This window comes from Ricinus communis, chromosome 1 (genome assembly GCF_019578655.1).
Source record: "Ricinus communis isolate WT05 ecotype wild-type chromosome 1, ASM1957865v1, whole genome shotgun sequence".
In the NCBI taxonomy this organism is placed as follows: domain Eukaryota; kingdom Viridiplantae; phylum Streptophyta; class Magnoliopsida; order Malpighiales; family Euphorbiaceae; genus Ricinus; species Ricinus communis.
In genome coordinates, this window is record NC_063256.1 from 36,159,530 (window position 1) to 36,181,431 (window position 21,902).

The 21,902-nt window shown below is 32.4% G+C and overlaps 4 protein-coding genes across 5 annotated transcripts; 3 read left to right on the forward strand and 1 right to left on the reverse strand.

Moving 5' to 3' along the window:
* The first annotated feature begins 638 nt into the window (after positions 1–638).
* LOC8279785 (cytosolic enolase 3) lies at positions 639–7,484 on the forward strand. The gene is made up of 13 exons (XM_048379015.1): positions 639–886; positions 971–1,125; positions 1,628–1,802; positions 2,489–2,560; positions 2,671–2,787; positions 4,244–4,324; positions 4,963–5,039; positions 5,334–5,437; positions 5,705–5,803; positions 5,888–5,973; positions 6,079–6,165; positions 6,369–6,566; positions 7,156–7,484. The coding sequence occupies exons 1-13, from the start codon at positions 782–784 to the stop codon at positions 7,222–7,224; spliced, it is 1,425 nt and encodes a 474-aa protein (XP_048234972.1). The 5' UTR covers positions 639–781; the 3' UTR covers positions 7,225–7,484.
* A 700-nt stretch (positions 7,485–8,184) lies between these two features.
* On the forward strand, positions 8,185–11,364 carry LOC8279784 (probable sugar phosphate/phosphate translocator At3g11320). The gene is made up of 4 exons (XM_002520398.4): positions 8,185–9,415; positions 9,730–9,833; positions 9,923–10,151; positions 10,854–11,364. Exons 1-4 carry the CDS (start codon positions 8,984–8,986, stop codon positions 10,998–11,000), a joined length of 912 nt encoding a protein of 303 aa, XP_002520444.2. The 5' UTR covers positions 8,185–8,983; the 3' UTR covers positions 11,001–11,364.
* Positions 11,365–12,220: 856 nt separating this feature from the next.
* On the reverse strand, positions 12,221–14,894 carry LOC8279783 (proliferating cell nuclear antigen). The gene is made up of 4 exons (XM_002520397.4): positions 14,349–14,894; positions 13,043–13,195; positions 12,826–12,923; positions 12,221–12,682 (listed from the first exon to the last, which is right to left on the reverse strand). Exons 1-4 carry the CDS (start codon positions 14,665–14,667, stop codon positions 12,452–12,454), a joined length of 801 nt encoding a protein of 266 aa, XP_002520443.1. The 5' UTR covers positions 14,668–14,894; the 3' UTR covers positions 12,221–12,451.
* A 3,311-nt stretch (positions 14,895–18,205) lies between these two features.
* Positions 18,206–21,854, forward strand: LOC8279782 (mitochondrial uncoupling protein 2). 2 transcript variants are annotated; one of them, XR_001535314.3, is made up of 10 exons: positions 18,206–18,506; positions 19,112–19,330; positions 19,418–19,496; positions 19,614–19,747; positions 19,824–19,922; positions 20,037–20,141; positions 20,550–20,624; positions 20,937–21,023; positions 21,313–21,441; positions 21,528–21,854. XR_001535314.3 is itself a non-coding variant. In XM_002520396.4 (9 exons), exons 1-9 carry the CDS (start codon positions 18,426–18,428, stop codon positions 21,349–21,351), a joined length of 918 nt encoding a protein of 305 aa, XP_002520442.1. In that variant the 5' UTR covers positions 18,206–18,425; the 3' UTR covers positions 21,352–21,854. The 2 variants fall into 2 exon arrangements, 1 of the variants encoding a protein (XP_002520442.1); XM_002520396.4 differs by having other exon boundaries at positions 21,313–21,854.
* The last annotated feature ends 48 nt before the right edge of the window (positions 21,855–21,902 follow it).

The window sequence follows — 21,902 nt, forward strand, 5'->3', positions numbered from 1 at the left end:
AATTCATTTTACATATAAAATGACCTAATTATTATTATTCATTCTTACTAAAGGAAATATTAGATTAAATTTTTTTATATTTTATTCATTTTCTTAAAAAAATTTATTCATTATCTTTTAAATTTTAAAAATTATTATTTTTAGAATACTTAATACCTTTCTTTTTTATTCTCTTATTGTTTTAAGGTGAAAGAATATATTATTTTTGAAGTGAATGTACAAAAATAAAATAATAAGTAAATGATATTTAATTTTCTTTAATTTTTATTTGAATGAATGAAAAAAATAAAATAACTCTTTATCTTTTGAAAAATAAATAAAATTTTAAAATAAGTAGTGCTGAAAATTGATAAAAATAAAACAAATTTAAAAAAAATATTATTTTAAAAAAAGATATTTTAAATTAATTTATTATTTAAAATAAGTCAAATAAGCGCTTTAAATTATAAAATCAGTTAAAAACTCTGTTATTAAATATTTTTAGCAGATTTAAACACTTAATTAAATCAATAGAAAAATTAAAATATTAAATTTATAATTTTTCCAGATAATAATAATGTTTTCACAGTGCTAAGTCGTATGCGACGACGTCGTTTCCAGTCATCTCTTTCTTTAAGGTAAAGCGAAGAGAATTTGAAGATCCAAACAAGACCGTTCTACCCTTTTAAACAGTAGTTGCAATTTTATCCGATCTTCATAGATTTCTTCTTTACTAATTTTTCTTTTATTTTTTGAATTTAACTGGTTAAGCAAAGCAAAGAGAGTTTCGATCGAGAAGGAAATGTCGGTGCAAGAGTACCTAGACAAACACATGCTCTCTAGAAAAATCGAAGACGCCGTTAATGCCGCCGTCAGAGCCAAAGCTCCCGATCCCGTCCTCTTCATTGTAAGAAATTTACCTTTTAATTTTTTTTTAAATTTTCTTCCTGCGTTTTAATTCTATTAATACTATTAAGTTCATTTTGAACAGTCAAATCACATGAGAAAAGCGGTTCCGTCAGTGATAACGAAGATTAAAGCTCGACAGATACTTGATAGTAGAGGAATTCCAACTGTTGAAGTCGACTTGTTTACTAATAAAGGAATGTTTCGTGCGTCCACTCCTAGCGGCGATGTTACTGGCATGTATGTATCTATGGTTTCTTCAATTCAATTACCTGTTTTTTTTATTTGTTGAATTTCTGTGTACATTAGGAACAGTAATGAAGCATATCTTGTGAATTCTGTTTGCACGTTCAGTAACTTATTATGTGGGCCTTGTTGTGCAAAGAGTTAAAGAAAAAATGTGCAAGAGTTGAATTCCTGCAAAAATCATGTTTAATTATGTCATGATGTTTATTTCTTTCAAAATGCATCATCTTTTTCTGAGTTGTTGAAAGTATTGAGTTTTAGCAACTACAAGGTTCAGAACGTACTAAATATGATTATATTGGATTGGATTCTTGTATTTTTAGACTTACAAAAGCACACTCATTAAGGATCTAAAAGAAATGAATTCATGCCAAAAGTGATATGATTTTGAAATAATTTTAATTTGATCCCATTGGACTCTGGCTAAAGGTATTAATTTAAATAGCCTAGAGAAAGAAGGATTATGTGATAACTTTTTCCTTGTTTGAGTTAATAGGTATGAGGCTACTGAATTGCGTGATGGAGACAAAGGAACATATCTTGGGAATAGTGTGACAAGAGCTGTTAAGAATGTTAATGAGAAAATATCCGAAGCATTAATTGGTATGGATCCGACGCTTCAGTCTCAGATTGATCAGGCCATGATTGACTTGGATAGAACCGAAAAGAAGGTACTGTTCTTTTTCTTTCCGATTCTCACCTTGATTCTTTGTTAGACTTTTACATGATAACATTAGAGTATTACAATTCAAGGCTGGCTATATACTTGTCTGAACTTTTGTCTTGATGAATGTTTTATTTTAACCTTCTTGGTAATTACTGGCATCGAAACAACCTTGAGGGAATTGTTGTATAGGATGATACTTCTAGTTTAAGGATCAATACTTGTGGTTCATCCTGTTTTTAATTATTTGAATCTAGTTTATTCTGATAGGATCTAGTCCATGCTGGCGCGCAAATTTTATGTAAGCGGTAAAGCATACACAAAGTTTATGTGTATGTTTTCTTGACCATGAAGAGAAAATTAGACAGATTCTTATCTATGCTTCCAGATACCATATCTTTTTACTAAGGTAACCAAAAGCCCAGCTAAGCATTGATAATGATAAGGTGCTGTGCATATTGAGAACCTCTGCAGTCACTTGATTTCAGAATCGACCTGTTTTATACTTGCTTAATCTGCGAGTTTATTTTCCAGAACAATTACATGGCGACTTTTTTGCTGCCATATGTCATTGCCAAAAATGTACTGTTAGCTCTTGTATTGTGCACTTATATTCTGAAAATGATCGTAACCCAGTTCTCATGTTTCTTGAATCTTATGGGGATTCTGTTTCTTACTGCAAGTTTTCTGCAGGGTGAACTTGGAGCAAATGCTATTTTAGCTGTATCCATTGCTGCATGCAAAGCTGGGGCTGCTGAAAAGGAGGCATGATTATTTTGTTTAATCTTCTTCCTTGTGGAAATTTAATTGCTTATTGCAGTTTCTGTAGTAGAACTTTTATGTACTTACTTTGAAGTTTGTGACATAAATATCAGGTTCCACTTTACAAACACATTGCTGATCTCTCTGGCAAAACCAACCTGACTGTTCCTGTCCCTGCCTTCACAGTCATAAGTGGTGGTAAACATGCTGGGAATAATCTAGCCTTTCAGGTATCACTGTTTGAGTTTAATCTTTGAATATGCAATTAATATAGTACTTTGAACAATCTTCATTTGATGATTATAAAGACTAAACGGCAACTTCAGAACAATTTTTTCCTAATGACTTAAATGGAATAGCTTAAATGAGAATTGCCTTGAGATTTTGGAAAAGTAGCATTAATTAGATAGGGACATCAGAATATATAATTATTTACTTAATTTTTAACTATTATTGGATCTTTATGCATTTGGGGAAGGGATAGTATAGTTCATAGTCATAACCAGGAATTATATGTGTATTCACGGAGCATCATCTTAAGAGACATATATGCCTGAAGAAAAGTAATTTAAAGCCTTTATTATAATATCATAATTGAACCATCAACAACATTACTGATCTAGAGGGGTTTACCCCAAAATGTTTTTATAATAACAGAAAAAGTAACTCTAACCTCACAATAATATTTCCAGCTTTTAAGGAGTAACTTACTCTTATTTGTACCTCTCTTTTTGTTGTTTACTCATGATATCCATTCCACAAGTCAGCTGCTTGGTCTTCTGTTACTATGGATTAAACAAAATGAAGAGTAAACAACACAAAGCAAGAGGGAAGAAAATGCATAAGTTAGTGATTATTTTTGCAGTTTACCCTCGTGGAATCAGAGAGAGTTCTTGCTTCTGGGACACGAGACACATGAATGTGAATTTGTATCAAACATATCATGGTTAGAAATAACAATTGACTGAAAAACACTTATATGTTTATTCCATATATCTCAAAGTATTTATACAAGATACCTAGACCTATTTAAGGTAGTCAACTATATAGGAATAATTACAGGAAAGGTAAGTCAACTATATAGGAATAATTACAGGAAATAAACAGAGAAATATTACAACTATAATTCCTAAATAGGTATACAGCTATATATGCTAAGTGTTAGGTTTAACAATATTTCCATAATTTGTTCTGCAGTTTCAAGTCTCTGATTTCATCTTAAAAATAAATTACCTTTGAGTTGAATAGGTAATGCGTAACTTGAAGCACCTTGCTGAGAGAATCTAGTTTATTGTCAAATGGATGGGGATAATCAGAAAACATGTTCTTTTTCTTGAATTTAAATATCAAAGATCAGGATTTCTCCACCCTTATTGCTGTCCCTTCTATTCAATGAGATAAGTGTAATTGCTTCATGTTTTAGCTGTTTCCAGAATGCAAGATAAGCTTGCTAGTTCATTGGACACATAGATTTGATTATCTGTTTTTTCTCTGTAACTGCAGTAACTGGACATATGAGGGTAATGTTAATTCTACTATATGTTTCCAAATCAATATGCAATTTGATAAAAGTGCATTTATTTTATTGCCTCTATTGCAATTAGATTCTTTATATTTGAAAACTTAATTACATTTATAATATCTAACTTATTGATAAATAAAATAATCTAATTTATATATTATCAGGAAATCATGATTCTTCCAGTTGCTGCCAATAGATTTTCTGAGGCATTGCAAATAGGCTCTGAGACCTATTATCATTTAAAGGTAATTCTTTTTACCTCGTAGTGATTACCTTTCAGAATTTTAACTTTCGATAGCTTATGGCCTTGACAGTCTTGCCCTAGTTTTATTTTCAGATTCTGCCTTTATGTGAATGGTTTTGTTTTATTTTTATCATTTACACATTCATTTATCTTGTTTTGCTTATTTAGTTTATCAATCATTTAACGTTGACCTGAGGAAGTGGTTGCATCAATCACTAACCAAGGTAACAAGGATAGCTGGTACAATTTGAGACATACCACCTAACTAGAATCAATATGAAGCCTGCAAGGGTGTTTGTGTCTTGATGCTTCTATTCCATGTATATGGATTTTGTATAATGTGAATTATGTGCATACATAAACAAATACCCGTTGTAAGCTCAGAAATTGAGTTGAAGTTTTCCCTTCAGGGATAGCACTTGGTAGATGACCTTGAACATAATAACAGTTCTCTACATTTACAATGTTAAGATTTAAAGGACCAGGCCTATAGTAAGTTTTCTATTCTTTGTGATTTGATTGACATTGTTATTTTGTACACCTTTTAGTGAGCCTTCCTGTTAATGAGAAGATGCCTTTTCTTTTTTCTCTCGTTTTCACTCATCCATTGATCGTAATTTATGTTATTAAATAGAACAGGCTGTTATTACAGAAAAATATGGTGAACATGGATGTAATGTTGGTGAAGATGGTGGTTTTGCTCCAAACATTTCCAGGCAAGCACCACTTTCTTTCATGCTGAATGGTCCTATCTTCTACTCGCGGATGCAAAAATTTAATATCTTAACATGTTATTAATGGAAGAAGAAATTGTATCCAACAAAGTGCTTAAACCATTTATTATCAAAATAGTTCAAAGCAAACAATGTCTTTTCAGAAATCTTAAAACCGATTGCATTTTGACTCAAATAGATAAAATCAGTTGGTGTCATGTTCTGAACCCTGAAAGTGAAACATAATCTTTTTTTCGTTTTAATCTTATAACTTAATATATCCTGTATTTTTGGCAGTGTTCATGAAGCCTTGGATCTTGTTAAAGAGGCCATCAGCAGAACAGGGTATAATGACAGAATAAAAATAGCTATTGATGTTGCTGCGACTGCTTTTTGTACAGGTAGTCAGCTTCTGCAAAGTGGTCATACTGCAGTCAGCTTATTTTCTTCTGCTGTTCAATAACCATTAGTTTATTTTTTATTCAGATATGAGTTGTAATTTGTAGTAGACATGAAAGCTGCTTTTTTTTTCCTTCTCATTTTGCTTGTCTATTGTAAGCAGATTTTCCATCTGGGAATTCCCAATCTGTGATTTCCTTGTAAATCAAAACGGCCTACTAACAGCTTATGCCTTTCCTCTTTTGTAATTTTCCCAACCCTAAATGCAGGTACCAAGTATGATTTGGACTTCAAATCTCCTAATAGATCAGGGCAAAATTTCAAGTCAGGAGAGGATATGATTGAGATGTACCAAACTCTATGTGCAGGTCTGTATAGTGTCCCATATTACCATTTCTTTTTGGCTTACATTTTTTACACATGATTAATGTGTCCCTTGTTTGGGATCTCAGATTACCCAATAGTGTCAATTGAAGATCCATTTGACAAGGAGGATTGGGTACATATCAAGAATTTCTCAAGCCTTGGACTTTGCCAGGTCTGTTTTTAACATCTTCTAATCAGTTGCAAGCACCCAGAATGTTGGTGGTTTATCCTCTGCATAAGCATATCAGCAAAGATAACTGAGAGGGTTAATTTGCAGGTAGTAGGAGATCGCTTGTTGATGTCAAATCCAAAACGCATTGAGAGAGCAATCCATGAGTCCACTTGTAACGCTCTTCTTCTCAAGGTATGCTGCTAATTTTTGGAGGAGATGCCCTCTACTGTTTATGGCCCTGCTGTTCTTCTCAGTCCTTTGTGCTGAGGAGACTGTTATGACTTAAGATTTTGCATGGTCTGCTCCAGAATTACCAGTAGAGTACCTACTATTGTATCAATATAATTTATAGTTGTGGGGGCCTCTTATGTTCTACTTCTATGGCTTAAATTCAGATAAACCAGATTGGGACAGTAACAGAGGCCTTAGAAGTGGTTAAGCTGGCAAAGGATGCTCACTGGGGAGTGGTTGTATCTCATAGAAGTGGGGAAACGGATGATTCTTTCATAGCTGATTTATCTGTTGGACTGGCCACTGGTCAGATCAAAGCAGGTGCTCCTTGCAGGGGAGAGCGACTGGCAAAATACAACCAGGTAGTTTCACTTATCATTAACAACTGTACAGTATCCTTCTCAGATCTTTCTACAATCAACCATGAACAGTCTAGAATATGGGAGACTAATCTCCACTAATAATTAGGCTCTTTAAAACTTATCTCTGAGAACTTGACACTGTAGAATAGCTCATAAAGAATTTTGGGTTAGGAGAATTATAAATTTCCTAATATCATCCTTGCATCAAAGAAGAAAGTTAAGTTTGCTCTGTTTCTGCTGCTATTGTTATAAAAAAATAATGATAAAGAAAACTGAATTTCTTTCACTTTGCCATTTAGCCTTCTATATAGATATTGGGTACACAAGATTGACGCGAGATAAGTTTTCTCCTGTACTATGTCCTTTTCCTGTCGTTTCTATTTCTCTAGCTTTTTTCATCATGCTTATTGAAATGCATTTGCAAGAAGAAACTGTGCTTTTATTAATCATAACTATTTAAGTGAAATGCAACCTAAAGATAGGCATGTCACTCACGGAGGATGCCCATTTATTCTTATACCAAGGGCTTCTCTTGATTAAAATGGAGAACAAGGTAAATGTAAACCTAATAGCATCAACTTCCTTGCAGTTGCTTCGCATTGAAGAGGAACTCGGTGATCAAGTCATTTATGCTGGTGAAGATTGGAGACTAACCTGATCCAACCCTAAGGTTTTATCTTATCCCCACAATTTCTTTCTCCGTTCTATTGCTCGAGGCTTCATGAGTAAATGTCCAGTTGTATCGAGCAACTTTTCGGTTTTGTCTTCGAGTGAATGTTACTACTGCTTGTTCTTTTTTCTTTTTTCTTTTTTTCTTTTTCTTTTTGGAGGAAGAAAGACGAGAAGAGTGAATGAGCATTTGAATCACATTTTAAGAGGCACATGGTCTGAATGAAATTGGCAACACAAATTCCATTATTGATGTCCATATCTTTATTGAGCTGATCCAGTTTGTGTCCTTTCTAACTTGTACTATAATACAGAAACTTCAATACTTTGATTAATAGGGCTATGATTGTTGTATGGACCAATAAGAATAAAAGATGAACCAATCTCTCCATGGAAGAGATCCTAATAGATATGAACGTAAGCATCTCTTGAACTTCTTTATTTCTTGTAAAAGAAGATTTAGATTTCAAATTCCCAAGCATGAGCTTGACTACTGATAAAGATTAGTTGTGAGGTTAATGGAGCTCTAAAATATGACCATTTCTAATCATGTGTGTCTATCTGTGTGAACCAACTCTGCTATTTTCTCTTCTTAAGGAATCTGAATAACTGTTGATTCCACAAATGATTTTAAACAACTAAAAATCCAAAAGAATTCTTGTTGACCGCCGTTTTAAAGTTTTTACATCTCTTTTTATCTAAAATGAATTTATACTCTAAATGGTGAATCATATCTCTTTTTTCTAAAAAAAATTCATATTCTAAGTTATTAAATGGTTAAATTATAAGATATATTTTTATATTTTTTATTTTATTTTATTTTATTGAGTCCTCCAGTTTTTATTTATTTTATTGAGCTTTTGTACTTATAGAGCTCAATAAAATAAATAAAAATTTCGTAAAATATTTGTGAGAAATTTTTAATAAAAATATAAGAGCTTGCTTTAAGAGTTTAATAAAACAAATAAAAATCTCATAAAATGTGTATGAAAAATTATAAAAATATAAGAGCTTAATAAAATAAAATATAAATTCAAAAACTTAATAGAATACTGAGACTTAACAAATAAGTTTATCTTTTTTAAAGGAAGCTCAAAAGAATTATGTTCAATGTTGGACCTAAGACCTTTCTTATGAGCAATTTGCTTTGCTACACAACCAACTTATAAGCTATTTAATTCTTTTCTTTCTTTCCCATGTGGGTTTCTTATCTTTCTTTCTTTACATCATTTTTTTTTTTTCATTTCCCAACAATTTAAGCATTAAAAATTATTACGTGGGATTTTATGGCATAAGAATTCTTTTTTTTTTTTCTTTCTTTACAGCATAAAAATATACATGTGAATCCACCCCAATAACCAAATTCCTTACCATAAAAAAAACACTTCTCCACATTCATTAAACGACAAAATAAGAATCCGTTACATAATACTATGCCATACCCTTCATAACGTAAACGTAAACATAAACAAAACTCTTCTCCGACTTTACCTCCTCAAGATCTTCCAATCTTTCATCTAACCTCAAAATCTTCTCCCCCTGTCTCCTGCATCTTCAAATCCCATCGAAACCTGTAATAAAAGAAGAAGAAAGAAACCTCTGTTTTGATCCTGTTTCTGGTCATGTATAACCCCATATCATCTTTCTAGTTTCAGGGTAAATAAGATCCATGTAAACCAGAAACTGACACCCTTTTCCTTTTAGTTTCTATCTTACCCTTTTCACTATCAGATTCAAAAATCTACGAGATGAGTCGTTTCTTTACGATCGGGTTAATAACAGCATGGTACTCCTCAAATATTGGTGTAATCTTATTAAACAAGTATTTGCTCAGCAATTATGGATTCAAGTACCCAATCTTTCTTACATTATGTCACATGATGGCTTGTTCGTTGCTTAGTTACGTTGCTATTTCATGGCTAAAGATTATTCCTTTACAGACTTTAAGGTCAAGAGTTCAGTTCTTGAAGATTTCTGCTCTTGGGATCATTTTTTGTTTGTCTGTTGTTACTGGTAATGTTTCTCTCAAGTATCTTCCGGTTTCGTTTAATCAAGCTATTGGGGCTACCACTCCTTTTTTCACTGCTGTTTTTGCTTATTTAATGACATTGAAGAGAGAGGGTTGGCTCACTTATGTAACTCTCATTCCTGTTGTCACTGGTGTCGTCATTGCTAGTGGGGTAAGAACTTGTAAGTTTTTGTTATATATTTTCTGTCTTTTCTTCTTAGCATGGAAAGTTTGAGTGTCTTTTTCAGCATCTCCTTTTGTTTATATAGGATTCTTTCTGCAATTTAAGTTTGTGTACTTTTAGTAGTCATAGTAAAAGAAGTGTGTGAATTCATCATTCCTATTTGAGTTATTTGAATTAGGTAAATATTTCATAGACCCTGCTATACATGGTGTAATTTGGCTATGAATTTGCTTAGCAAACTTTACTTTGATTACTGATGCTAATTTTTTTTTTCTGCTTTTTACATTATTACATGATGAAAGGGAGAACCAAGTTTTCATCTCTTTGGATTTATAATGTGTATTGGTGCTACAGCAGCACGTGCACTCAAATCAGTGCTTCAAGGCATTTTGCTATCTTCTGAAGGGTAATTACATGTCTCTGTCTTCTTCTACTATGCCATGTTGTTCTTATGCTATTGATCGATGATTGTAAAGTTAACTGTTGATTTTCCAGGGAAAGACTTCATTCAATGAACCTGTTGCTGTACATGGCTCCAGTAGCTGTTGCATTCCTTCTTCCTGTAGCAATTTTTATGGAAGGAGATGTGATTGGGATCGCAATTGCCCTTGCCAGGGATGATACCAGATTCATATTCTATCTTACCTTCAATTCTGCTCTTGCATATTTTGTGAATTTGGCTAATTTCTTGGTCACTAAACACACCAGTGCATTGACACTCCAGGTATTCCTCTTTGTTTCAGGCATTTCAATTCTCTTGGATTCTTTTTATATCAGTTTATTATTGACGCTGAAACTGCTTTATCAGTTTTTCAATTGTTTTTTAACCAATATAATCCAAGATAGTGCTTTTCTTAGGACCACCAAATATTTTTCTAGCCCTTGCATATTTTTCTAGCAACATGCCTTGCATATTTTTCTTTTAATACCTATCATAGTAGGAAAATATGTCCATTTCCTCAGGATTCCGAATATTGTATTTTAAGATTCCACAGTTCTTCCATGCTGTGATAATAACTTGGTATTCATCATGTTATTCTGGGTCATTAATGTATTGATAGTACATTAATATAGATTCAGTATGTCCTTCTCTCAAAACTTGATACATTCATTGCTAAACGTTTGATCCTGACAATGGAACCTGAATTCTAGAGCTTTAGCAGTTTCAAGTTAAAAAAGAAAAATCTTAGGCAAGCATTTATATGTGAAAATATCATCAAGTTCACTATTAGAATTGCAGATCTACTATGGAAAGTCGTTTCATGTGCTGATAGAAATAACCCCTTTCTCAATATAGTGCCTCACCATATGTTTGCCACCCTGAAGTTTGAAGAATACACATGAAGCTCAAAGACAAGTAAACATGAAGTAACAAAAAAAATAATTGTTTATTAATAAATGGAAACTTTGATGCTGGCTGTTTCAGGTCCTGGGAAATGCAAAAGGGGCTGTTGCAGTAGTTATCTCAATTCTGATATTCAGAAATCCTGTATCAGTGACTGGGATGTTAGGATACTCAGTAACCGTAATGGGGGTAATTCTCTACAGTGAAGCCAAGAAAAGGAGCAAATGAGGCATCATGCAGCATATTACAGACCCAACCTATTTTCTTTCATTTGTTCATCTGCTAACTTTTCAGCATCAGTAGCTCTCCACCAAAATTAAAGAAATTAAAGCAAGTTCAAGTAATAGATGCCATTACTTTTGTCAAGCTTAGTTTACATTTTTTTTATTTTTTTTACTTGCTCAACTGGGGAGGACTTGGTTTATTTTACTTTCTCAGCTGATGACACAGGGCAGTTGTCCTGTCTGTTCTTGTATGAGAGTGTAGCAGAAAATTTTGCCATTTTTAGGTTACCTTTAACAGTTTTGATATTGTTTCTCCAAGAGAAGCAATTCTGATTCGTAGATGACAGGAAGTTCAGAGATGATGATAACTTCTACTCCAGTGCTTTTTTTTTTCTTTTAATTCTTTGCCTAGTTGGCTTGCTTGTGGCCTTGTCTATTGGCAAATGGCATTCTGCAACTCACTTGCAGCATCAAGGTTTTTCTTCACTTACTTGGGTTAAAAGAGGCATCTTGGAATTCCAGAATGGTATCAATCAGCTGAAGTTAGTAGGACATGCATCTATTTATGCTTCCTTCAACATTGCTTGCATTAAGTTTTAAACCATAGCACAGCTTTATTTGCTAGAGAGAGACAGCTTATGGTTCCATCAAGCACAAAGTATAACTATACCTCTCTCTCTTGTTCCTCTCTTCCATCTTTTCCTCTCAAAAGAGAACCCTACATTATTTTTCCGTGACTGTCGCCAGCCGCACTCGTTGCTTAGCACCGGCGGCAGCCCTTCTTCCTTTTCTTTTTGCGCTTTAATTGTCTTTCTTTTTAGTTTATCTTAAAAGTTTAATATTCGCCCTCCCTTTTGACTAGATCTTCTCTAATGTTCTTGGTTGATTTGAAAATTTATAAACCTTAATCTTTTCAACCCTCCTTAGATATTAAGTTTAAGTTTATAAACAACATAATAGTTCTATTTTTCTAAGATCTACGGTTGAATTGGGTATAAGAGTTTATGTAGCTCTTGAAATTGTTGGCTAATCATCAAGAAACGGATAGGCCAAGATACTTTTCCAACCTGCAAAGTTTTAAGTCTACAGTAATTTCTTTAGTTGATCTTTGAATTTAAATTCTTATAGATAGTTCCTTAAAAAGAAAAAACACCAAGGCCTTATTTAGTGGGCAGCTATAATGACCAATCTGAAAGTTAAGGTATTACTTTCAAACAATTCAAGTGAGCAGAACTAATTCATTAATAAGAAGGATTCTATGAACATTGATAGAAAAAGGTCACTTGTTTCTCACAAAATAGTACCTAAAAATCTTAGCACTAAAAGAAAATTTAAGGATTCTACAAACTACCACATGATGAGGTTTTTACAGGTAAATATCGACCAAAATGACAAGCACCATAATCAAAACCTCAAGGAGTGTGCTTTCAGTGAACATAAAATGACAAAGTAGAATTAAACTTCGGGCTTAGTTTCATCCTCATCCTCTTCGATCTTAGGAGCCAAGTAGAATCTGATATAACCCATTTCAGCAATCTTGTACTCCACCACAACAGGCAGTTCAGAAGACAAGCTGATTGTAACTGTGCTTGACAATGGAGTTGCCTTGGTGAAGGAGTTCATGTATCTCAGAGCAAATGTCAAGGACACTGGTTCATTCATCTCAATGATGGTGGCTTCTTCTGGCTGAGAATTCATAACCATATATCAGTAATGCATCTAATGATATTTGTTGCATTCGCTTTAAATAGAAGTTAACATTGACCAAAAAAATCCAATATCAAACAAGTAAGTCTGATTATTGACATTAAAAGGTAAGAAGAGAATACCTTATCTACTGTAGTATTCTGCCTGACAACAATATTAGCAGTCCCAATATCACCCCTTGTGGAGAACTTTACTCCTTCCTTTGTAACAGATATAACAACTGCATGCACATAAAGCCAAATTTGCCACAATTTATAACAATTAACAAGTGAGAGGAAAAGAAAAGGCAATATGTAGAGAACTGAAGGATCATAAATGAATAAAATAAATAATTTGTACCAGTATCCCCAATGCTTCCAAGATCTTTACAAATTTTTGCAAACTCAGCTGATGGCATCCTGACAATAGCATGATATTCTGCCTCAGGAATTCCTAGGTGCTCACTGTCAATGTCCATGAGCTTCATCTCGAAATCCGAAATTTTATCTTGTGCTTTAGTAAATAACAGAAAGAGAGAATACACATCACAAAAGATCAGTTTACAAAGTCGCATATGGAAAGATGTATCCAATACAGTCCAAACTACCATTGTAAAACAAAGTAAAGCATGTTATCCCAAACTAGTTATTTAACACAAGAAGCTCAAAACCCCAAATGTCTCTGCAACAAACAGATTATTGCTGTACACTGAACTAACAACAACGACTAATCTCTTACTTCATCCTAAGCATTATATTCAATTTGAAAATTTCTAAGACCTCCACATAGCAAAACACCCATGCAAACCAATCAATTACAACTTAAATTATTATTAGCACTAGAGTTCAACATTTCTACAATATCAAACCTTCCTCCACCAAAAACCTTGAATCCAATAAGCCATTCAAGATGTCACTAAAAGAAATGCAAGAATGTTGCATAAATTACTGGTAAACTCTTAAAAATAAACCAGCATCTAGAATCAAGATAGCCACTAATTCTTGCTCTGCCATTAATATCGCATGGTCCAGAATCCAAACTTTCTATTTAGAATGCTACTCCCAAAATACATTAAAACTCCTCCACTGAAACGATTTTATAATATATACATAGTTTCTCCACTATAGAAGATTTCATTTCTTTCATATATATATATATATATATACACACACTTATGTGTATGAAGGAAATTGGCAAAAAAAACCTTCATTTCTGCTTAATTCTTGAATTTGTTGGACTTTCCAAACAGACTCATAAGTTCAGACTTCAACAAATTAACAAAAGAATTTTAAAATAAAACTGATTTAACCAACAAAAAATAATTTCCTTTCTTAAAGGAAAAAACAAAAAGCCATTCTTTCATTAGCAACAAACTTCCAATTAACTAAATCAAGTTTATAACTCAAACTAACAGAAAATTGCTTCACAAATTCCCCAAATCTACAAAATTAGCCAATAACAACCTAATTTAACAATTCATATGCTTTTCAAAAATGAAATTTGACGCTAAATAATTCATATCCACTTGATTCTTGCAGTTCTTTTAACATTCCAAACAGGACATAAAAGCCCAGAACCCCACAGATATTCGAAAATACACAAAAATCACTAATTTAACCACAGAGAACTAGAAATAATAAGAGAAAAGTAATAAAGATAGACATACTGGGACTTTCAAACATGAAAGTGACGGTATCACTGCCATCGTCAGCTTTGATAGTGATGATGTCGTCGTTACCAGAGCACCTCAACATTTTAGACATATTATTCAGATTCATCCCCATTGAGATATTACGGTCACATCGATAATGCTCAAAACCCTCCGATCTTAGAAGCAGTGCCACAAGTGCCACGTGGCTCGAATCCATTGCCTGAAGGGAGAATCCCGTCGATGAACAGTCGAAGTTGGCATCGTTCACTAAGTCCTTGATTGAATCTAAAACCTTCTTTAGCAATGATCCTTGCACCAACCTTAGCTCCAACATTTTGGCTGTTTTTTTTTCCTTCAAATTAGGATTAGGGTTAGGGTTTTGTTTCCAAAGATCGTGTGGGCAAGAGTAAGTGAGAGGTGGCGACTAGGGTTTTAAAAGGAGAGGTAGGGAGATTTTGGGGTTGGCGGGACTTTTGGAGGAGTTAGACTTTAGTTCCCGCCATCGTTTTTATAATGGAGGGAACCAGAAATATACCATTGAATAGAAGGAAACCGGGGTGTGATTGTGTACTTCCCGTTTACAATGTTTTATCATGCGGTCCCCTCAACCGCTTTACAGGTACACTAAATTAGTAATTTAATATTATAATTAAATTTTAAATTTATTATTAAATATTAATTTTATCTAAAATGTATTTTATAATTAAATTAAAATAAATTATATTCTTAACATAAATTAATTTTAGTGTTTAATTAAAATAATAAATTTTATTTATATATATTTTTTATTTTTTTAATATAATTTAAATTTAAAAAAATATAAATGTATTAAAAATATTTTATTTTTTAATATTATTAAATTACTATATAGTTTAATTTTAAATTTTTATATAAAATAAATAGTTACAAGTTATTATTCTTATTAGATGTTAAAATGAAACTATATTAAAAATAAAAATTTTACTCGTAATAATTTCATTTGAATAGTTAATAAAAAAATTTATTTTTAACATACAATATTAACATGATCTCTTCATTGATAGCGAATTATCAACTTGATGTTTCTAGATTTTTATGCTAGATTAAGACATAATTGTTTAATTTAATTTTAATTTTTTTATATAGTTTAACTATAATATATAATAAAAATAACAATACAATAATATTTTTTAACTAGAAATATATATTTTATATTAATAGCTAAAATTAAATTATATAATAATTTAGTAATATTATTGTAAATATAAGTAGTTTTAAAATGTTTAAATTGTTTGAGTTAAATTGTATTAAAAATAAAAAATTAGAGCAAGAAAAAAAAATTAAATTTATTATTTTAATTAGACATTAAAACTAATTTGTGCTAAAAGTAAAATTTTGCTCTAATTTGATAATGAAATTAATTTTGGACGAGTTTGATATTTAATAATAATTTTAAGAATCAAATTGTAATTTTAATTTATCAGTTTAGTTCTTCGACTAATACAGAGACGGAGATAGTAGTTAGTTTTATTAAAATTCAGAAAAAAATTTAATATAATAAAAAAAATATAAAAATCGACTCATATATTAAACCAAACCAAACCATACAAGGTAAATAATATTTAACTCTTATTTATATACTCTCTATAATTACACCTAATTATGGTCGAGCCGGTTCAGGACTGGCTCAAAATGAGCGGTTCTGATCCTCCAAAAAGGAAAGATGAGAATCGTCGGCTTATAACAAACCGGATCTATTATAATTCAGTTTCTAATTCCGATTATACTTTTTCATTAGCTCATAAGAAAAAATAGATATTCGGTTAGCTTTCAATCCCATCCAAATACAAATTTCACAGATGATTTGAGGTTAATTAGTTAGATTTGTATAAATTTCACATATTTCTAGTCATAAACCCTGCAACCAATTGATTTGAGGTCAACACAGATGCATGCACATTTTCAAATTCTAGTAGCATTGGAGTAGAGTGCATTTAGGCGCGATAGTGAGGGCAAAATGATTGTTGCGTTCAACAAAAGAATTGCCGGTCTTTTCTCTCTAAAAGAGGCAGAAGCTACCAGGTGCGGAGAGGCTCTAATTAAGCTGGCTAAAGGGTAAACGAATTAATAATCACTTAGTCGTGGAAGGAGATAAAACATCAACCAGGAAAGGAGGGGGATAGCCACTTCGTTCTTGGTAACCAAACAAAGAACTCGAGGCTCTAGCTAGGAGATGAGCTACTCGGTTGGCTGATCTAAAAGCAAAGAACACATGAAAACCTCCCATCCTCACCACAAAGCAGGAATGACCCATCATCTTTACGAAGAATAAAACAAAATCTTGGAAAACCCTACAGCCTGCAAGGAAGGAAGAGCTAAACCTTGGAAAACCCTACAGCTTGCAAGGAAGAACCACCCATCATCTTTACGAAGAATAAAACAATATCTTGCTCGGTTCAGGAAGCATGTAGAGCATCAAAACGAAAATCTTGCTCGGTTTACACCCACGGGATAGGCCATTAGAATGTTATAATCTAGCAGTATCAGAAGACTCATTTGCAGTAAAGCCACTGTGAAAAACTGAATAGTTCGAACCGCAAGACCTGCGTTTCAGTTATCCTTTGACTGTTCCAAATGAGCTTACTATGAAAATTGCCAACGTTTGAAATCTTATGAGAAGGTTTCAGGTCAGGTTGTAAGCATTTATGGCACACGTCATCAAATGGATCCCACTATTTATATTACAAATCGACACATTAGATTTTCATAGTAATTTTTGCAAGTAGATTAGGGATCTTCTAATTAATTTGCCACTATAAGAAAATGTGCAACAATAAGAAAAGTAAAAAAGTTTCTCTAAGTAGCTAAACTGTAAAAAATCCGATTTACATTTATGCTACGAAAATTTACCCTTTTCATTTTAAATCACGCATTCGCTCGCGTATAAAAAAAAAAAAAAAACTCGAGGTATAGTTATGTATTTCAAGTTTATAACGTTTTATTGTACAATTTTCACATACTAGTGGTCTGTATAGGCTCTAACTATGTCTATACATGGTTTGAGTCAATTTCTTTGTTAATCCGAATTGTTTGTACTTCTTTATTTTGTTCAGATTATTATTATATATTACATGTAGTTACAAAAAATAATATAATAAAAAATAAAATTTTCAATAATTGTTTGCTTGAATTAAAAATTTTAAAATTATAAATGTATGATGTTGATATATGAATGATAGAAAATTCTTAAGAAAAAGAAAAGATAAATATTATTATTTAGTTAAAAGCCTAATAACATTAAAAATTTAAATTTTTATGTCCAATTGCAAATTTGGTCTATCATTTTAACTTTTACTTAAATAGTCTAATTTGGTTAATTGATTATCAAATTAAAATCTCAAATAAAAAATAGGGTGACGTATCATTATTAATAATTTGCATACTACTGCTATATATATTTATAGATCACATACGAGTTACCAAGATCGGATCATAGATGAATAGAAAAGTAAACGATAAGTGAAAATTATGAATTAAGAAGCATAATGAAATATGAAATTTTTTTCTTTATTCACTTTCGTCGTAATTTTATATATTTTTTTAAGAGACAAATAATATTAGTCAAATAAAAAGAGATTAGTATCTAGAATTAAGAGAATAGCATCCAATTTTGACCACCCATTTGAAATTTTACAGTGATCAAATTGTATCCATTGAACAAATATAAGAAATTTTAATTTGACTATAATTATAATCAATTAATCAATTCAAATTATTTAAATAAAAATTTAAAAGGTGAACTAAATTTGTAAAAGATAAAAGTTTGGATATTTAAGGGAATTAGCCCTTAGTTAAATCACTTTAAAATAGAGTAAAGAATCAAATTACACCTAAATAACTACCAACATCCATAAAACACCAATTATAACTACTTTCTTCTTCTTCTTCTTCTTCTTCAATGCATTGGCATCCAATGAAAGACACAACTTTTAATGTTCCCCTTCCTTCATAATCACGCTCTCTTTTCTTTTAAAAAACCCTAATCTCTATCTAATTCCTTTCTCTTGTCTTCACTTGACTAAACTCATAAAATAACTGCCCCCTTTTTCTTTAATGGCAGATCTCAACCCCAAATCTGAGATTTCCTTCGCTGAGATCTTTCTATGTAGTGCATTCGCTGCTTGTTTTGCCGAGGTATCCTATCAAGCTCCTTTTTCTTTTTATCACGATTTTTATATTCGAGTTTAAAGTCTCTCAGAGCTTAATTATGGTTTTTATTCAAATCTTTAAAGAATTAATAACATGGGATGATTTTAGTTTTTGTGTGTAATAGTATCTTTGATGGTTTATAAGAGTCTGCTACAGTTGACATTGGAGATTCCAGTGAAATGCTTAACCCGTCACTTTTTTCAAAGCTTATTTGCTGCTATATCCAAATTGATTGTCATCAATGTAAGAAGAAGTTTATGTCAAATGCGCATAATTCAATTTTACATTTAGGTTAATTGAAAGGTAATTTGGGTCAGAATTGGAGGCATAGTACATAGCAGCTCTTAATTTGACTTGTTTAAGCTTTAATTAACTTGTTAATGTGGTTTTGGGATTTATGAAGGTGCATCGCATCCTGAGTTATTAGATTAACCACTTTTACAGTTTGTTCAAGCTCATAACTGCTAGAATTTATTATATTACACACCATGTGGTTTACTATTATTAAACTTTTATATCTTTTTCAACCTTAATGTTCTAAAAAACAAGAGTCCTACATTTATTTATCATTATGCTCCTGGGTTTAACAGTTCTGCACCATTCCTTTGGACACTGCCAAAGTTAGGCTTCAGCTCCAAAGGAAAGCTTCTACTGGGGATGGCGGAAGTATATCTAAATATAGGGGTTTACTTGGTACTGTGGCTACTATTGCTAGGGAAGAAGGTATAACAGCACTATGGAAGGGCATAACTGCAGGATTACATCGCCAGTTTATTTATGGAGGTTTAAGGATTGGATTATATGAACCTGTATGTCTTCCATATTTTGCATCCATGGATATGATTAACTGTAGATAGACAATGACGACGTCTTTGCACATATTTCATGTTGCATAGGTGAAAACATTTTTGGTTGGCAGTGATTTTGTTGGAGTTATTCCTTTATACCAGAAGATACTTGCAGCTTTGATAACAGGTGAGCAGCTGAAAGGATATTAAATCATTGCTGCTTCATTGCCTTTTTTGTGTTCATTAAGTGGATCCTGGGTTCTTGTATTATCAAACTGATTAGATAATCTTTCTCACTGACCAGGCGCTGTAGCAATCACAGTTGCTAATCCAACTGATCTTGTTAAAGTTCGCCTGCAAGCTGAAGGAAAATTGCCAGTTGGGGTGCCTGGACGATATGCTGGAGCTCTGAATGCATATTTTACTATTGCAAAACAGGTTAATTTTCGATAATGCATTTGTCCTTTTGTTGTTAGTAACTTGATGTACTTATGCTGTACTGTTTCTAAAATAGGAAGGACTAGGGGCCTTGTGGACTGGACTTGGGCCTAACATAGCGCGAAATGCTATTATAAATGCTGCTGAACTAGCCAGTTATGATCAAGTGAAACAGGTAAGTTATATGTATTTAATTTTGAGTTGATATTACTAATTTCATCAATTGTTACAATGGCAGATGGTTTTATAAGTTTCTCAATGACATCATAATCCATTTGTACTTATGCAGACAATTCTGCAAATTCCAGGGTTCATGGACAATGCTTTTACTCATCTCGTAGCTGGCCTTGGTGCAGGACTTTTTGCTGTCTGTATCGGTTCTCCAATCGATGTTGTAAGTATCAATCATCCACTTACTTGAACTTTTGGCAAACAAGTAGTGGATAACTCAAAAATATTTGTTATAATCATATCATTATCATATAAAGCCGTAACTTCTACTTTTTTTTAGGCATTGACTTTTTCTATTGGATCATGCTTAATTATAAGCTTATTGAGTATGATTTGCAGCAAAAGTTTATGAAAATAATAAACATCATAGTATTCGAAATGATAACAAAGCTATAACATATTTTTTCTATGATGGCGATTTTTATTCAGTACTGACCGTGTACATCCGATATCTCCTGACATTTAGAAAAATACTTCAAATTTACCTAAAACTAACAGAGATAGCAGATTGTGTTCTGAAATTCCTTTGTATCATGTTAATGGATTGCATGCTATGCATGTTATGTTCCAGATGAAATCTAGAATGATGGGAGATTCATCATACAAAAGCACTCTTGACTGTTTCATCAAAACACTGAAGAATGAGGTATGTTAATTATCAACTTCCTCTAAACTGTTATACTAACTATAATGGCAGTAGAAGATTCAAAGAAGCTGTGTTTCAAAGATTGTAAGAATTTGGATAGCAAGCTATTAACGTGCTTTATTATTGCAAGTTAATACATGTATAACCAATGCTGTTTTTCCTGATTTGTCTTCTTCTTCTGAACCTTTGTAAACTTCTTTTGATGCAACTATTATTAGTGCGTTGAAGCTCGAATCTGCACCTACTATTACATGAGACCTATTGTTAACTGGTATGATGCCGTTACTGACCTATGACAGCTGTGCTCTGCAGGGATTTTTTGCCTTTTATAAAGGCTTCCTCCCAAATTTTGGTCGTCTGGGATCTTGGAATGTTATTATGTTTTTGACTCTTGAGCAGGTAATATTTGCAGAACTTACAATTGTTCTTCAAATGTATAATATTGAATGAAAACTTTTCATTCCTGCTTCTGTTCATTAGTTTGAGATTTATAGATGCTTCTTGCATATTGCTCGGGGTAGAAATTAGCTATATGGATTAGGAAAGTTGTTTTTCCCTTGAAGAGTACTGCTATGTTTACCTTATCGTACCTTACCGAGAACATGTTTGTTTTTGCTTAACCTGCTAGTAGAAACCCATCCTACTGTCCATAATGAAGAGGCTCTTTCTTATTACTCTGTTATTACAGGTAAAGAGAATATTCACCAGGGAAATGTACAATGACTGATGAGTTTCCATAAGTAAGGAAACATGCACCTTGTTCGACGTTTTGCTTCTCCAACTATTGGCATTGGTGATTTTTTCCACCACAAATAAGGTTTCCCTCTGCTCATTCTTTTCCACTTGGTTAAATTGGGAAGAATCTCCATATGACAAACACACTAAGAGTTGATCTATTGGAAGGTATTCTTCTGTCGGATTTACAAGTTTCCTTCTCGTTCAACCTGGAAGCGATGCTATATCATCACAATTGTATTTCAAAGTGCCTTTCTTTGCAACTGAAAGAGACTCTACATCCTCACACCTTAATTCAAATGTGCTAAAGCTATGGTCTAGTAGAAAAGCATGTCCCATTCTTGTAATATCATGCAGTACTTGGTTAAGCTGATAAAATTTGTTAAGCGTCTGTATAGAGAACAAACGATAATAGTCTCAGCCAATGTCTCTTCATGTTCCAATTGTAGGGATTTACTGTAATATCAATAATAATTTCTTTCAATTGTTTCTGAAGTGGTACGGAGTATGTTATTTTCTGAAGAATGCTACAGAATTGCTCTG

Coding starts and splice junctions, on each gene's coding strand:
- LOC8279785 (XM_048379015.1), top strand. CDS start 782: ATGTCGGTGCAAGAGTACCTAGACAAACACATGCTCTCTAGAAAAATC. Junction 1,126..1,627: donor AGCGGCGATGTTACTGGCAT/GTATGTATCTAT, acceptor TTGAGTTAATAG/GTATGAGGCTACTGAATTGC. Junction 2,561..2,670: donor CTGGGGCTGCTGAAAAGGAG/GCATGATTATTT, acceptor CATAAATATCAG/GTTCCACTTTACAAACACAT.
- LOC8279784 (XM_002520398.4), top strand. CDS start 8,984: ATGAGTCGTTTCTTTACGATCGGGTTAATAACAGCATGGTACTCCTCA. Junction 9,416..9,729: donor GTGTCGTCATTGCTAGTGGG/GTAAGAACTTGT, acceptor ACATGATGAAAG/GGAGAACCAAGTTTTCATCT. Junction 10,152..10,853: donor CCAGTGCATTGACACTCCAG/GTATTCCTCTTT, acceptor TGGCTGTTTCAG/GTCCTGGGAAATGCAAAAGG.
- LOC8279783 (XM_002520397.4), bottom strand. CDS start 14,667: ATGTTGGAGCTAAGGTTGGTGCAAGGATCATTGCTAAAGAAGGTTTTA. Junction 13,196..14,348: donor TTTCATGTTTGAAAGTCCCA/GTATGTCTATCT, acceptor TATTTACTAAAG/CACAAGATAAAATTTCGGAT. Junction 12,924..13,042: donor TGGAAGCATTGGGGATACTG/GTACAAATTATT, acceptor ATGTGCATGCAG/TTGTTATATCTGTTACAAAG.
- LOC8279782 (XM_002520396.4), top strand. CDS start 18,426: ATGGCAGATCTCAACCCCAAATCTGAGATTTCCTTCGCTGAGATCTTT. Junction 18,507..19,111: donor TCGCTGCTTGTTTTGCCGAG/GTATCCTATCAA, acceptor TGGGTTTAACAG/TTCTGCACCATTCCTTTGGA. Junction 19,748..19,823: donor ATTTTACTATTGCAAAACAG/GTTAATTTTCGA, acceptor TTTCTAAAATAG/GAAGGACTAGGGGCCTTGTG.